At 37.4% G+C, this 17775-nt stretch overlaps 1 protein-coding gene across 2 annotated transcripts in view; it reads left to right on the top strand.

Annotated features, from left to right (window-relative positions):
* Positions 1 to 3642: 3642 nt before the first annotated feature.
* The window catches only part of GTF2A1L (general transcription factor IIA subunit 1 like), a 57948-nt gene continuing 43815 nt past the window's right edge, over positions 3643 to 17775 (top strand). The window contains exons 1-3 of one of the 2 annotated variants that reach the window (XM_061210432.1): positions 3643 to 3663; positions 6196 to 6297; positions 6501 to 6624. In XM_061210432.1, coding sequence (XP_061066415.1) covers positions 3643 to 3663; positions 6196 to 6297; positions 6501 to 6624 — 247 coding nt within the window. The remainder of the gene's footprint in view (positions 3664 to 6195; positions 6298 to 6500; positions 6625 to 17775) is intronic. The other variant, XM_061210433.1, reaches the window with a different exon arrangement.

Genomic DNA, 17775 nt, shown 5'->3' on the forward strand with positions numbered 1-17775 from the left:
CTGTGTGATAGGGTCACCAGTTGGCCATCGCACTGTGTCACATGATCATTTTAACTGAAATCCTGTTGGGGTAGGAGGGAGGGATTCATCGTGGTGGAATTGTATCTGATGTTCAAATAATATAAGTTGATTTTAGAGTTGTATTAGAAAATGGAAAATGTTATAAAAGTGCAGAGTATAAACAAATCAGAACTACTAACAGGCATTTCAACTACTGCAACTACTATTGCAGGCATTTCAAAGTTACAAGGTGAGGCAGAGATTATGTGATTTTCATTTCCTGAATGATGTGAAGGATGATACAGAGGCAGAGAAACACAATACTGCTGGGTTTAGTGCATTGGGTGAAAAATGTTCAGAAACTAATTGTGAATATTTGCTGCCTTAAGGCATATGCTCATAGCCTAACTTGTATTTTTCATTACTGATAAATATATTATTTAGAGTCTAGAGTTACTGAAATGCCCTGCATTTGACTGTAAAATTTAATATGTAAAAGATAATGGGCTGTCTCTAAAATACATTTTTAAAAACATTCTTATTCAGAGAAAGGACTTCATAGATATGGTCTTTTCTCACAATAAACAAAGAAGTTTTTTCTTTACTTTTATAATAATATCACTGAAACCTCTAGGCAAAAGTAATATGAACTTACAGAATGCAGAGAAATTAATCTGATTATTAAGATTTGCTTAAATGTTACAAAACTAGTGTTGATTACAAATGATATGTTAAATAGATATTATAGCCTCTAAACAAAGCAGGAGAAAATGAAAATCTGATGCTCTGAACTGTGATGGGCAATTGGGGAAGAGCTTTATTCTTTGCCACAGGTGTAATTTCAAAAATTGTATACTCAGAGACCAAAGCTCAGCATTCCTTTTTTATTCTCTAATTACTAACGTTAAAAAAAAAAAAAAAGTTACTGTAAAATTGCCTCACTGAGGCTTTGGGATCTTGAAATTTCAATTTTAGCATCAAAAGTCTTTTGTGTATGCAACACACTTCCCCTCTGAGTTTGAAAAATTGACAAAAGAAATGTGATCATTACATGACTACAACAGTCTGCTTGTTTGATGATAACCTGGGGTCAACACTATCAAATATCAGCCTATAAAGATTCCTTTACATACTTTTCAAGTGCTGTTGTGACTGATGAGGGTACTCAAGAAACTTTAAATGCTGCGATTACAATGAGGAAAAACCAAGCCTTCACTAGGCACAGTCCAATCAGAGAATGGGTCCTGTATTAGTTATCCCATTTTGTGTAACAAATTATCCCCAAACTTAACTGCTTAAAATGACAAATATTTATTATCTCACACAGTTTCTGAGGTTTGGGAATCTGGGAGATGCCTAGAGGGTGGTTCTGGTTCAAAGTCTCTCAAAGGGATGCAGACAAGTCAGGGCTGCAATCATCTGACAGCCCAAATGGGGAGGGATCAATTTCCAACAGGGATTCCTGTTGGCTATGGGTTGGAGTCTTGGTTCCTTGCCACATGGGCCTCTCCATAGGCAGAGTGCTTGACTGTCCTCACAACATGACAGCTGTCTTCTCCCAAGTGAGTGATCTGAAGGAATCCCAAGGAAGGAAGCCACAGTCGTTTGTAACCTAATCTTAGAAGTGATACATCATTACTTCTGCTTTATTCTGTTGGTCACCCAGACAAACCATGGTACAATGTGGGAGGGGAGAACACAAGGTCGCAAATACCAGGAGGTAAGGATCTTTGGGGGCCATCTTGGAAGCTGGCTATCTCAGGTCCAGAGCAGGTTTGCAACTTGGATTCACCTGGAATGTAGGTTAAAGTATACCTCCTCTAAAAGCCATTGTCTATTATTGGGAAGAAACTACATCTTAGTCTACTAGTGACCATGCAGACAGACCACCAGGGGCAAATGGAAAGTTACTGACATTTCTCTGACAGTTACATAACCTCTTGGCAACCTGAGTCTACTAAGTATACTAAGAAACAACAGTTCAACTTAGTCACACTTTTTATGGGTACCAAGGTCCAAGTTTAATTCCAAAAGTATGTATGATCTATAGTATAGCCCTGAGAAGGGTAAAATATGTAATGAAGTAATATAAAACAGTATGCTATCACAAAAAGTTAGGTGATTACCAATCCTATGCATTTAGGAATAAAGTTTTAAAACTTGGCTATGAAAAAGATGAAAAATGAGATTTTTCGGCAATAAGCTGAATAATTGAATAATTTAATTGAATTTTTATGATATCAGTAGGAATCAATGACTGCTTTTAGCTTTCTGTTTTGGGTATAAGTTAAGTCACTTTGAATACTTCTGGTAGTAAATTGCCAGGTAGAGATACAATCATTAAAAATCACTATGTTACATTCTTGGCTTTTTGTAAAAGAAATTTCAGATAGTTTTCAATTTAGGAAAGTCTTCTAAAGGGCTTCCTATAAATTAGCTTCTTGAAACTCACAAACTATAAGGTACCTGACCCAGGCAAAGCAAATACAGAATGGTTGGACATAAATAGCTCTACTGAACTTACATGCACAAATAAATAAATAAACAGCCAATTTTAAACCTGATAGGATTTTTAATCATTCAGTAACTTAGCCATCTGGTTAGGTCAGGATCTATCTGCAGGCTAGAAAGGCTGTTTTAAAAGGCAGAGTAGTGGCAATAAATGACTTGTTCCCTTATCTAACCCTCCAGGTTATCTGTGCTTACATCTACCCTCAGCCCTAGGCAAGGTATGCCCCTATATGCTCTACCCTTCACGGGAAGGAGGGAATTATTACAGGTCAAGAGTGTGATTTCTGCCTGAGGAGGAAAAGGAGCCTGGGTGGTATTGGGGTGCTGACTTTATTTTAGCAGTGGTTCTCCAACTTGGCTGCATAATAGAATCAGATTCTGTGGGGTGAGACTCTGGTGCCAAACCTTTATTAAGCTCCCCAGGTGATTTCAGTGTGCAGCCAAAGCTGAAAATCTTTGCTTTGGGACAAAGAGTCTCATTTAAGTGCCCATCAGAATCACCTGGAGAGCATGTTAAAGTTACAGAAGGCTAGGTCCCAGCCTCAGAGTTTCTGATTCAGTAGGTCTGGGGAGGGACCCAATAATTTGCATTTTTAACAGGTTTCCAGATGAAGCTGATGTTGCTGTCTTACACTTTGAGAACCAATCTTAGAAGAGTTTGACTCTTATTATATACTGGAGTTCAGCTGTGACTGGGGCGTAAGAGGAGGAATGAAAATTGGCAGAAGGAGAAGACAGATACCACTAGCTCCCCTCTTCTCAAAGGTAAAGTGAACTGGGATCTACCGCTGCATTGCTCATCCCCTATTTTCTTAGTCTTTATTTTATAGATTGAGAAAATAAAGGCTCTTCAAGGGTCATGTGAACGGCCCAAAGTTGGTTACACCGGACTTAACCACCCCGTTTTATCTGGTCTCTTCGCACGTGCAGGTCAACCTCTTCCCTGCCTCTGCAGCGCGACTCCACTTAATCCTCATCATTAGCCTTTCTCTCCTCCCCTGCTCCGCCCCCAGCGTCCTGACGTAGTTGCGCGGACAACGTGCACTTACGTTCAAAGCGCGCAAGGAGCGGTCCTCGGAGGCGCACCACGTGCTGCGCAGGCGCAAGGGGCGAGGCGCCGGAGCAGCGGTCATGGACTGCGTCAACCCGGTGGTAAGGACCGCCAAGCCTGGCATCTCGGCCTGCGCTCCGTGCAGAGGGAGCGCGGTCCTGGGCTCATGGCAGCGGAGTTCCGCACACCCTTTTTTTCCCCTTCTGGCTCTTTACAGACTTTCAGGAGCCCTCTCCCTTAGGGGCTCCTCTGTTCTTCTCCTCCGTGTTGGAGGAAGCGGATGAGGGCCAGTAGCTCAGCCGGAAGTTGGACCTGGCCCCCCGCCAGAAGAACAAGTGCCCCTCTTCTTCTCCTTCTCACTCCTCATCGAACTGAGGTCCTCTAGAGTGAGGATTTGAGAAGATGGTTAGAGATGGAACGCACCTTAAGCCTCCCAGTTTAGTGTGTTTAGCATTACTGAGTTCAGTTGTACTCTAATTGTAGTTCTTAATTTTAGTATGACTACTGTTGATTCTAAGCTATATTATTTACCCGAAATAATAGGTAATGTGATACTTTACGTTACCCCACCACATATTTTTAGCGTTCTCCCCCACCCCTCCATTTACCCATCCTTAAGCATCTTAATGTTTAAGTGTACAGTTGGAATTGATAAACCCAGACGTTGCTTTGTTACCGTTAAGGAGTACGTAAACCTCACATGAGAACTGACAGGCTAAATGGTCTTGTGAGACCCTCTGTCAATCTTAAAAATTGATTTAAAGAAAAAAAGTCAAGAAATCACGTTTATTTTCAGTTCATTTCAACAGACTTCACATTTGGTGAAAGGCAATGTGCTTGTCCAGATCTGTGTTGTTTTATGGGTTCCATCTATACATACGCAGGATAAAATGGTTCATTTCTGAAGACACGTTATTATTTTAATGTGTATCCTTTTTCTGATAATGTGTTTTAATATATGTGAAATAATTATGCTTGAATGTAAGCTTACCGTGTATACCATTTTATTTGATGGTGAAACTCCAAGGAGTGTGTATGTGTGTTTTCTTTTAAATAGGGAAGAGGTTAAGATGGATTTCCTGGGCTATGCATAGTGGACTATACATATACTAATGAAGATAACAGGGAGAGAATATAAAATCTAACTGTAGTCCTAGAAGAGAAAGTATGTTCAATTCCTACTTTGCTTTTGAAAAATTGTGTTCTAATGGGTTATTTTTTGATGGCTGCTGTTACATTCTGAGGGTAGATCTTAAAAGATGTTTTTATCCCTAGGAGTTTTTACCTCTAGCTTTAAGTGTGATCCCACTAGCTGGGACTAACACTGAAACATCAATTAAGCACGGCTTTTTCAGGGTAAACTGTTTTAGAAGAAGGAACTAATCTAGGGCACTTAATCTTATTGACTATGCTTGTGAATAACATATTATTTAAATATTACTGATTGGCTTTTTCATAGGCTCACTCTGGGTCTTTAGAAGGAATAAGTTTAATACCTAACTACTCTTCGCATGAACAGGAGTACTTAGAATATTTACTGAGTAGTATGAAAAAGCAGTCCTAGAAGGACAGAATTTTCTATTTGGCCTGATTAAGCAATTTGAAATAACAGCAATTCAACTAAATTCCTATTTTATTATTTCTTACCAGTAGAACTTCCACTAGGTCAGTATTGTCAGTACACTTAGCATTGCCATTCTTTTTTTGCATTTTTTAATTTTTAATTTTATTTATTTTTATTTGATCTTTTTTGGCGGTGCTGCGTGGCTTGCGGGATCTTAGTTCCCACACCAGGGATTGAACCCAGGCAGTGAAAGTGCCGAGTGCTAACCACTGGACTGCCTGGGAATTTCCCAGCATTGCCATTTTGGACTAGGGTGGGAGTGGAGCACAGATTACATAGATTTGAAGGACTGAGTTTATTTCACAGGGCTATTTTTCTATTGATATTGACCAGTTTTTAATCTGGTAAAGATCTGCTTTTAGGATGTTACTTAGTCTCTGCAGTATGCAGATTGTGGAAGAGTAAGGTTTGTTTATGTCCTACTTAGTTTCTCTTAGGAAATCCTTTTTGGTGCAGTTGTACTTTTACTTGACCATGGTTCAGAATATCTTTTTGGACTCTGTGTATTTTGGAAGCGGGACAGACTTTGGTGACCCTATTGTAGATGCTCGCCCCAGATTTATGGCTTGGAATTTATTTACATTTATGGAGTAATATAGTAAACTCTAAAAAAGCTCTCTGGGTCCCTCTGAGAAAAAGGTAAATTGAAAACAAAAGGTTCATTTCCGCCTGTCTTAAATTAATTTCCTTTTTAAAAAGGAGTGTGGAGGTTAAATACTGACACAAAAGCCAAGGATCCTAAAAGTAACCATACATCTTGATGAGATTATTATCTCATATTTTTTTGTAGTATTGTGATTGAGCCTTATAGATAGGCTGAGACTATGGGTCTGAAGTTAACCAATTTATGGAAAGCTAAGACTGTATTGGGAATAGGATGCACAGAGGGAAACTCCTTATGGTGGCTTTTCTTCAAATATAAGATTAGAAAGTGTACACTGCATGTTTTTTAAGGCTGGATACACTCAAACTTGAGAATGTAAAACTTTTAACAATTGCTTTTATGTAGCCTAAACTCTACAGATCTGTAATTGAAGATGTAATTGAAGGAGTGCGGGATCTATTTGCTGAAGAAGGTATAGAGGAACAAGTCTTAAAAGACTTGAAGCAGGTTTGTAGACAGTAGAAGTTTCTCTCTTTTGTTTTTTCAGCTTAAAAAAATGGATAAATTAAATTCAAACCCCTTAATTATAGTTTAATACTTACCCATTTATTGTGCCTTCAGCTGACAATTTAATTTAAAAGTAAAAAATATAGGAGTAAATATCCTAATTTTTTTTTTTTTTAGAGCAAACATTTTGTTTTTCTCTGCAGCTCTGGGAAACAAAGGTTTTGCAGTCTAAAGCAACAGAAGACTTCTTCAGAAATAGTGTCCATTCCCCTCTGTTCACCCTTCAGTTGCCGCACAGCTTGCACCAAACATTGCAATCATCAGCAGGTTGGATATAGTTAGTAAATTAGTACTATATGCAGAACAGATTCTCATTTGGTGGTGGTTTGGAATTAGGGTAATGTTCTTAAGGGGAGAGGGCTTGGACTTCAAAATCATTGCTAATAAAAGAACACAGGATAAGTCATCACTGCCATGTAATTATTGACAAAAAAATTAGGTTATTTAAACTATTTTTAAAACTGTTATAGTCCACAAAGGTGACAAAGCCTTACTTCATAGGAACAAATTATATAGTTTGTGGGCTATTGGAAATACCCTTTGTTTATCTCAGAGGATTTGATTGACTCTGGTAAAGGTGTAATCCAGCCACTTGGTGAAGAAGCAGAGGGAAAGATTGGTGCTTGCAAGCTTGTGCATTCTTTCTCTTTCTCTTGCTATCTGTATGTATTGTAAATCTGTCATTGAATTGGAAGCAAAATGGAGTATAAACAGGAATATGGAGGTTATTCAGGCTACTTCACAGTTTTGGATATAAAATGATGGCTAGAAATGGGCCATATGCATATTGTCTTTAATCTTGGACTTAAATCTAGACCTATGCTTTTAAGGGAAATATTTGTTCATACTATGTCTATCAATTTAAACTGGAAAAGACTAACTGCTAAAAGATAAAACAATACTATTATATCTTTCTAGCCTTTATTTCTTTTTTTCTCCTCTGATTCTTATAATCCTTATGCTATCCTGATGTGTGTGTGTATATACATCAGCATGTTGATGCACAGAGATGCAGGCACATAGGGATGCACTGACAGACACAGAGGCACACACCAACAGACATATCCAGACTCAGGGAGACACACCCAGATACAGATGTGCGCAGACACAGACAGACACACACAAGTAGGTTTTATTGGATTTAGCCGAAATTCAATAGATGAATGTCTGCAAGAGGTAAGGGTAGATTTTGGATTAGATTGTCAGTAGAAACTAGATTGTTCATGGCATACTTGGGAAAATTCACATGAAAATCTTGTGGGTCAAGGTGAGGGGAAAATATCGATAGTAAGGAGGCTAGTACCTCCTCTATTACAAAATGAGAGAATTTAAGTGTGACAGCAATTATAACGTATAAAAATGAAATTAACAATGAGTGTTGAGTTACCAAACACAACTTTTATCTAAAGCTGTGCTTAAAATGTGTAACATTGCTCTTTAAGAATTAGCCATGGCTGTTTTAATTATTAAGTTGACACATTGAATTACATCAATTGTTCGGTTTTTGGCTATGCTTTCATTTTTAACTTGACTGTTTTTTTAGGGCATCCCTTTTATTTCTCTATTTAAATAACATTCTTTTAATTTTTCTCTTCATTAAAGAACTTTAAAGATTTTTTTCTTAGGAGTGGCTTGGAGGGTGGTGAATGTGGAGTAGTAAAAAACTTGATTGTCTTTTATGAAAAGCATGGTTCCTAAGAAAAGACTAGCTGGAACACTTCTCAGGTTCTTTGTCATTCAAAATTGTAATACTTGATTTTGCCTCAAGATGGTAATATTACCAGTGATTTAAATCACAAAATAGTCTTGCAACTAATATATCTAGCTGACTTTCACTCAGCACTTCTTTCTTTCTAATTCTGTCTTAGAGGTTAGAATAATAGAAATAATTACATTTAAACAAGACAGTTTTTCTTCTTATTCTTTTCTACATCATTCATAATGAAGTGAAGAGGAAGCACATGTATCCTGTAAAGCTGCATTATAGGCCTTTTTCCTATCCCTCTTCATTTCTAGGTACTCTGCAGTAAGATTCTTGAAGTAAACAGCCTCATAATATTGAAGTACTTTTTAATTATATCATCTCATTGTATGCTTCTAAAAGCCTGATTAAGATAGCCTAAACACACTCTACAACCTTTTTATCTCTTGATAACAAGTTCAAATTAAATCTACAATGGAATAAGTCCTTTGCCTTTGTCTTTTCCACTGTTAAAATTTGTTTGCCCTGTTGTATTTTCTTTGACTCTATTATCCATTTTTTTAATAATTTGCTGTATCTTCAGTTGTCAACTTTTTTTTTTTTTTTGGTCTCAGGACCCCTTTACACTTAAAAATTGAGAACCTCAAAGTGCTTCCTTTTATGTGGGTTGTAAGTATCTATTTACCATATTAGAAATTAAAGCTGAGAAATTTTTAAAATGTTGATTTATTAATTTAAAAAATGATTGTACGTTAATATATATTTGTTAAAAATAACTCTTTTCCAGAACAAAAAAATATTTAGTGAGAGGACTGGTATTGTACTTTTCTGCAATTCCTGTTAATGTCTGGCTTAATATAAGACAGCTGGATTCTCATATCTATTTCTAAATTTAATCTGTTGTGATATGTAGTTTTGGCAGGAGAAAATCTAATCTTCCACAGATAGGTAATTGGAAAAGGAGGAGGGTTTTAATAGCTTTTTCAGGTAATTTGGTACTACGCTAAAACTCAACACGTGGTAGTTTCTGAGAGGTTAGCTGCAAAGTGGAATCTGAAACCATATCAATGGACTTTTTGTGATGTTAAAGTTCACTGGTATATCTTGCACTTTGAATGACTGTCTAACCCCTATGTAATTTTGTAACATATGTTGGTGACATGGAAAATATTGGTTCACTGAGTTATACATTTGACACATTGTTCATTATACAGGATAAAAAATCATATTAATATCTCCACGTATCTCACAGAAAAGTGTTTAAGTATTGGAAAGCGATGAAGCTCACTGTAGTGGATATAGTTTTCAAAATTCTAATTTTTGCTTGAAAGCTTGAATTTTATCATTGCCAAACAAATACTGTCAGTTTGTTTTCCTTGAAGTGATGGGCACACTTAGTTCATTTTCAAAAAACTGCCAGATACTCAAGTCTGATGAACCATAGTTTCTGTCAGTTTTTCTTTCAGGTAAAATAGTGTTTCTTGAAAAAAGAAATTAGCTAGGTCAGCTCCCAACTTAAACAATAGCACCATTGCATTTCCTCATACTTCCTTGTACTTCTGTATGCTACAGAAATGCTTTATATGTTCTTCCTATTTCCTCACACAGAATATTAAAAGCAGGTATACTTGAGGGTTGAAATTTAGTAAAAATAATTCTTTATGGTTACATTAAGGAATTTCTTAAGTGAAACAGTTTTGTTGTTGCTGGTTTTATTTGTTTATTTTTAAACTGTGAGTAAATAGCAATGGAGAATAAATACAGTGAGCACTAGTAAGGTTTGGTGCTTACAGGCTTAATTCATGTGAAGGTGCCTTCAGTTTTATTTATCACGGCTTTGTGCTATCAGTGCAAATGTCAGCACCACCCCCCGCGTTAAAATATTTAGTGAGAAATGAAAAAGGCATACATTGTTTTGATATTATAAAAATAGTTTTGACCTTGTGAACACCCTGAAAGTATCTTAGGGACCCCCCAGGGGTTTGTACACTAAACTTTGAGAACTGCTGTTCTATTCTTATATTCTATTATATATAATTTATAATCCACTTTTAAAAAATACTTAATTTTTTAGAACATCTTTAGGTTCACAGCAAATTTGAGAGAGGGTACAGAGATTTCCCATATACTCCTTGCTCCCACTCATGCATAGCCTTTCCAGTTATCAATATACCCCACCAGAGTGGTACATTTGTTAACAGTTGATGAACCTGCATTGACACATCATAAACACCCAAAGTCCATAGTTTACATTGTCACTTTTGGTATTGTACATTCTGTGGGGTTGGGCAAGTTTATAATGACTTGAATCCATTGTAATAGTTTCATACAGAGTATTTCCATTGCCCAAAATACCTTGTGTGCTCCTCTGCATCCGTTCCCCTCACACCAATCCCTGGCAACAACTGATCTTTTTACTGTCTCCATAGTTTTGCCTTTTCTAGAATGTCATGTAGTTGGAACACTATAGTATACAGCCTTTTCAGATTGGCTTCTTTCAATTAGTAATATGATTTAAAAAAAAAAAAATGTATTTATTTATTTATATTTGGCTGTGTTGGGTCTTCGTTGCTGCACCCGGGTTTTCTCTAGTTGCGGTGAGCGGGGGCTACTCTTCGTTGCGGTGCACGGGCTTCTTGTTGCGGTGGCTTCTCCCACTGCAGAGCACAGGCTCTGGGCACACGGGCTTCAGCAGTTGTGGCATGCGGGCTCAGCACTTGTGGCTTGTGGGCTCCAGAGTGCAGACTGAGTCGTTGTGGCGCATGGTCCCAGTTGCTACGCGGCATGTGGGATCCTCCCAGACCAAGGCTTGAACTTGTGTTCCCTGCATTGGCAGGCGGATTCTTAACCACTGCGCCACCAGGGAAGTCCAGTAATATGATTTTAAGGTTCTTCCATGTCTTTTCATGGCTTGATAGCTCCTTTCTTTTCAGCACTGAATAATATTCCATTGTCCGGAGGTACCACAGTTTATATATCCATTCACCTACTGAAGGATGACGTCTTGGTTGCTGCCAGGTTTTGGCAATCATGAATAAAAGTGCTGTAAACATTTGTGTGCAGGTTTTTGTGAAGAAATAAGTTTTCAACTCCTTTGGGCAAATACCAAGAAGTGTGATTGCTGGATCATATGGTAAGAGTATGATTAGTTTGGTAAGAAACTGTCAAACTGTCTTCCAAAGTGGCTGAACCATTTTACATTCCCCAGCAATGGATGAGAGTTTGTTGCTCCGCATACTTGCCAGCATATTGCTATTATCAATGTTCTGGATTTTGTCCATTCCAATAGGGGTGTAGTGGTATCTCGTTGTTTTAATTTATATTTCCCCAATGACATATGATATGGAGCATCTTTTATATTCTTCACATGCTTATTTGCCATTTATATATCTTTGGTGAGGTGTCTATTTAGGTCTTTGGCCCATTTTTTAATTGCTTTGTTTTCTTATTGTTAAGTTTTGAGAGTTTTTTGTGTATTTTTTTTTTTTTTTTTAGTAAATTTGCCTTTTATTTTTTTATTTATCCTTTTTATTTTTTTTACTATTTTTTTTAACATCTTTATTGGAGTATAATTGCTTTACAATGGTGTGTTAATTTCTGCTGTAGAACAAAGTGAATCAGCTATACGTATACATATATCCCCATATACCCTCCCTCTTGCATCTCCCTCCCACCCTTCCTATCCCACCCCTCTAGGTGGACACAAAGCACTGAGCTGATCCCCCTGTGCTATGCGGCTTCTTCCCAGTAGCTATCTGTTTTACATTTGGTACTATATATATGTCCATGCCACTCTCTCACTTTGTCCCAGTTTACCCTTCCCCCTCCCCGTGTCCTCAAGTCCATTCTCTACATCTGCGTCTTTATTCCTATCCTGCCCCTAGGTTCTTCAGAACCATTTTTTTTTAGATTCCATATGTATGTGTTAGTATACGGTATTTGTTTTTCCTCTTTCTGACTTACTTCACTCAGTATGACAGACTCTGGGTCCATCCACCTCACTACAAATAACTGTTTCATTTCTTTTCATGGCTGAGTAATATTCCATTGTATATATGTGCCGCATATTCTTTGTCCATTCATCTATCGATGGACATGTAGGTTGCTTCCATGTGCTGGCTCTTGTAAATAGTGCTGCAGTGAACATTGTGGTACATGACTCTTTTTGAATTATGGTTTTCTCAGGGTATATGCCCAGTAGTGGGATTGCTGGGTCATATGGTAGTTCTGTTTTTAGGTTTTAAGGAACCTCCATACTGTTCTCCATAGTGGCTGTATCAATTTACATTCCTACCAACAGTGCAAGAGGGTTCCCTTTTCTCCACACCCTCTCCAACATTTATTGTTTCTAGATTTTTTGATGATGGCCATTCTGACCAGTGTGAGATGATATCTCATTGTAGTTTTGATTTGCATTTCTCTAGTGATTAATGATGTTGAGCATTCTTTCATGTGTCTGTTGGCAATCTGTATATCTTCTTTGGAGAAATGTCTATTTAGGTCCTCTGCCCATTTTTGGATTGGGTTGTTTGTTTTTTTGATATTGAGCTGCATGAGCTGCTTGTAAATTTTGGAGATTAATCCTTTGTCAGTTGCTTCATTTGCAAATATTTTCTCCCATTCTGAGGGTTGTCTTTTGGTCTTGTTTATGGTTTCCTTTGCTGTGCAAAAGCTTTGAAGTTTCATTAGGTCCCATTTGTTTATTTTTGTTTTTATTTCCCTTTCTCTAGGAGGTGGGTCAAAAAGGATCTTGCTGTGATTTATGTCATAGAGTGTTCTGCCTATGTTTTCCTCTAAGAGTTTGATAGTGTCTGGCCTTACACTTAGGTCTTTAATCCATTTTGAGTTTATTTTTGTGTATGGTGTTAGAGAGTGTTCTAATTTCATACTTTTACATGTAGCTGTCCAGTTTTCCCAGCACCACTTATTGAAGAGGCTGTCTTTTCTCCACTGTATATTCTTGCCTTCTTTATCAAAGATAAGGTGACCATATGTACGTGGGTTTATCTCTGGGCTTTCTATCCTGTTCCATTGATCTATATTTTTGTTTTTGTGCCAGTACCATACTGTCTTGATTACTGTAGCTTTGTAGTATAGTCTGAAGTCAGGGAGCCTGATTTCTCCAACTCCATTTTTCGTTCTCAAGATTGCTTTGGCTATTCGGGGTCTTTTGTGTTTCCATACAAATTGTGAAATTTTTTGTTCTAGTTCTGTGAAAAATGCCAGTGGTAGTTTGATAGGGATTGCATTGAATCTGTAGATTGCTTTGGGTAGTATAGTCATTTTCACAGTGTTGATTCTTCCAATCCAAGAACATGGTATATCTCTCCATCTATTTGTATCATCTTTAATTTCTTTCATCAGTGTCTTATAATTTTCTGCATACAGGTCTTTTGTCTCCTTAGTAGGTAGGTTTATTCCTAGATATTTTATTCTTTTTGTTGCAGTGGTAAATGGGAGTGTTTTCTTAATTTCACTTTCAGATTTTTCATCATTAATGTATAGGAATGCCAGAGATTTCTGTGCATTATTTTGTATCCTGCTACTTTAACAAATTCATTGATTAGCTTTAATAGTTTTCTGGTAGCATCTTCAGGATTCTCTATGTATAGTATCATGTCATCTGCAAACAGTGACAGTTTAACTTCTTCTTTTCTATTTGGATTCCTTTTATTTCTTTTTCTTCTCTGATTGCTGTGGCTAAAACTTCCAAAACTATGTTGAATGATAGTGGTGAGAGTGGGCAATCTTGTCTTGTTCCTGATCTTAGTGGAAATGGTTTCAGTTTATCACCATTGAGAACCATGTTGGTTGTGGGTTTGTCATATATGGCCTTTATTATGTTGAGGTAAGTTCCCTCTAAGCCTACTTTCTAGAGAGGTTTTATCATAAATCAGTGTTGAATTTTGTAGAAAGCTTTTTCTGCATCTATTGAGATGATCGTATGGTTTTTCTCTTTCAATTTGTTAATATGGTGTATCACATTGATTGATTTGCGTATATTGAAGAACCCTTGAATTCCTGGGATAAACCCCACTTAATCATGGTATATGATCCATTTAAAGTGCTGTTGGATACTGTTTGCTAGTATTTTGTTGAGGATTTTTGCATCTATGTTCATCAGTGATATTGGCCTGTAGTTTTCTTTGTTTGTGACAGCTTTGTCTGGTTTTGGTGTCAGGGTGATGGTAGCCTCGGAGAATGAGTTTGGGAGTGTTCCTCCCTCTGTTATATTTTGGAAGAGTTTGAGAAGGATAGGTGTTAGCTCTTCTGTAAATGTGTGATAGAATTTGCCTGTGAAGCCATCTGGTCCTGGGCTTTTGTTTGTTGGAAGATTTTTAATCACAGTTTCAATTTCAGTGCTTGTGATTGGTCTGTTTATATTTTCTATTTCTTCCTGGTTCGGTGTCGGAAGGTTGTGCTTTTCTAAGAATTTTTCCATTTCTTCCAGGTTGTCCATTTTATTGGCATATAGTTGCTTGTAGTAATCTCTCATGATCCTTTATATTTCTGCAGTGTCTGTTGTAACTTCTCCTTGTTCATTTCTAATTTTATTGATTTGAGTCCTCTCCCTCTTTTTCTTGATGAGTGTGGCTAATGGTTTATCAATTTTGTTTATCTTCTCAAAGAACTAGCTTTTAGTTTTATTGATCTTTGCTATTGTTTCCTTCATTTCTTTTTCATTTATTATCTGATCTGATCTTTATGATTTCTTTCCTTCTGCTAACTTTGGGGTTTTTTTGGGTTCCTCTTTCTCTAATTGCTTTAGGTGTAAGGTTAGGTTGTTTATTTGAGATTTTTCTTGTTTCTTGAGGTAAGAATATATTGCTATAAACTTCCCTCTTAGAACTGGTTTTGCTGCATCCCATAGGCTTTGGGTCGTCGTGTTTTCATTGTCATTTGTTTCTATGTATTTTTTGATTTCCTCTTTGCTTTCTTCAGTGATCTCTCGGTTATTTAGTAGTGTATTGTTTAGCCTCCATGTGTTTGTATTTTTTACAGATTTTTTCCTGTAATTGATATCTAGTCTCATAGTGTTGTGGTTGGAAAAGATCCTTGATATGATTTCGGTTTTTTAAAATTTACCGAGGCTTGATTTGTGACCCAAGATATGATCTATCCTGGAGACTGTTCCGTGAGCACTTGAGAAGAAAGTGTATTCTGTTGTTTTTGGATGGAATGTCCTATAATTATCAATTAAGTCCATCTTGTTTAGTGTATCATTTAAAGCTTGTGTTTCCTTATTTATTTTCATTTTGGATGATCTGTCCATTGGTGAAAGTGGGGTGTTAAAGTCCCCTACTACGGTTGTGTTACTGTCGATTTCCCGTTTTATGGCTGTTAGCATTTGTCTTATGTGTTGAGGTGCTCCTATGTTGGGTGCATAAATATTTACAATTGTTATATCTTCTTCTTGGATTGATCCCTTGATCATGATGTAGTGTCCTTCTTTGTCTCTTGTAATAGTCTTTGTTTTAAAGTCTACTTTGTCTGATATGAGAATTGCTACTCCAGCTTTCTTTTGATTTCCATTAGCATGGACTATCTTTTTCCATCCCCTCACTTTCAGTCTGTATGTGTCCCTAGGTCTGAAGTGGGTATCTCGTAGACAGCATAAATACGGATCTTGTTTTTGTATCCATTCAGCCAGTCTATGTCGTTTGGTTGGAACATTTAATCCATTTACATTTAAGGTAGTTATCAATATGTATGTTCCTATGACCATTTTCTTAATTGTTTTGGGTTTGTTATTGTAGGTCTTTTCCTTCTCTTGTGTTTCCTGCCTAGAGAAGTTCCTTTAGCATTTGCTGTAAAGCTGGCTTGGTGGTGCTGAATTCTCTTAACTTTTGCTTTTCTCTAAAGGTTTTAATTTCTCTGTCGAATCTGAATGTGATCCTTGCTGGGTAGAGTAATCTTCGTTGTAGGTTTTTTCCCTTTCATCACTTTAAATATGTCCTGCCACTCCCTTCTGGCTTGCAGAGTTTCTGCTGAGAGATCAGCTGTTAACCTTATGGGGATTCCCTTGTATGTTATTTGTTGTTTTTCCCTTGCTGCTTTTAGTATTTTTTCTTTGTATTTAATTTTTGATAGTTTGATTAATATGTGTCTTGGCGTGTTTCTCCTTGGATTTATCCTGCTTGGGACTCTCTGTGCTTCCTGGAGTTGACTAACTATTTCCTTTCCCATATTAGGGAAGTTTTCAACTATATTCTCTTCAGATATTTTCTCAGTCTCTTTCTTTTTCTCTTCTTCCTCTGGGACCCCTATAATTTAAATGTTGGTGTGTTTAATGTTGTCTCAGAGGTCTCTGAGACTGTCCTCAATTCTTTTCATTCTTTTTTCTTTATTCTGCTCTTAGGTAGTTATTTCCACTATTTTATCTTCCAGGTCACTTATCCATTCTTCTGCCTCAGTCATTCTGGTATTGATTCCTTCTAGAGAATTTTTAATTTCATTTATTGTGTTGTTCATTCATTGTTTGTTTGCTCTTTAGTTCTTCTAGGTCCTTGTTAAACGTTTCTTATATTTTCTCCATTCTATTTCCAAGATTTTGGATCATCTTTGCTATCATTACTCTGAATTCTTTTTCAGGTAGGCTGCCTGTTTCCTCTTCATTTGTTTGGTCTGGTAGGTTTTTACCTTGCTTCTTCATCTGCTGTATATTTCTCTGTCTTCCCATTTTGCTTAACTTACTGTGTTCGGGGTCTCCTTTTCGCAGGCTGCAGGTTCGTAATTCCCATTGTTTTTGGTGTCTGCCCTCAGTGGGTAAGGTTGGTTTAGTGGGTTGTGTCGGCTTCCTGGTGGAGGGGACTGGTGCCTGTGTTCTGGTGGATGAGGCTGGATCTTGTCTTTCTGGTGGGCAGGACCATGTCTGGTGTGTGTTTTCGGGATGTCTGTGAACTCAGTATGATTTTAGGCAGCCTCTCTGCTAGTGGGTGGGGTTGTGTTCCTGTCTTGCTAGTTGTTTGGCATGGGATGTCTAGTACTGGAGCTTGCTGGTCGTTAAGTGGAGCTGGGTGTAAGCATTGAGACGGAGGTCTGTGGGAGAGCTCTCGCTGACTGATATTATGTGGGGCTGGGATGTCTCTGGTGGTCCAGTGTCCTGAACTCGGCTCTCTCACCTCAGAGACTCAGGCCTGTCACCTGGCCAGAGCACCAAGACCCTGTGAGCCACATGGCTCTTTTGGGAAGTCTGAGGTCTTCTTCCAGCTTTCAGTAGGTGTTCTGTAGGAGTTGTTCCACATGTAGATGTATTTTTGATGTATTTGTGGGGAGGAAAGTGATCTCCATGTCTTACTCCTCCACCACCTTGAAGGTTCTCTGTCTCTTTGTTTATTTTGGATAATAGTCCCTTATCAGATATGTCTTTTGCCAATATTTTCTCCCAAACTGTGGCTTGTCTTCTCATTCTCCTGACATTGTCTTTTGCAAAGCAGTTTTTAATTTTAATGAAGTCCAGCTTATCAGTTATTTCTTTCATGGATTGTTCCTTCAGTGTTGTATCAAAAAAGTCTTTGCTATACTCAAGTCATCTAGATTTTCTCATATGTTATTTTCCAGGAGTTTTATAGTTTTGCATTTTACATTTAGGTCTGTGATCCATTTTGAGTTAACTTATGTGAAGCATGTAAGGTCTGTATCTAGGTTCATTTTTTTTTTTTTTTTTGCATTGGATGTTCAGTTGTTCCAGCACTATTTGTTGAAGAGACTGTCTT

This window comes from Eubalaena glacialis, chromosome 14 (assembly GCF_028564815.1).
Source record: "Eubalaena glacialis isolate mEubGla1 chromosome 14, mEubGla1.1.hap2.+ XY, whole genome shotgun sequence".
Lineage (NCBI taxonomy): Eukaryota > Metazoa > Chordata > Mammalia > Artiodactyla > Balaenidae > Eubalaena > Eubalaena glacialis.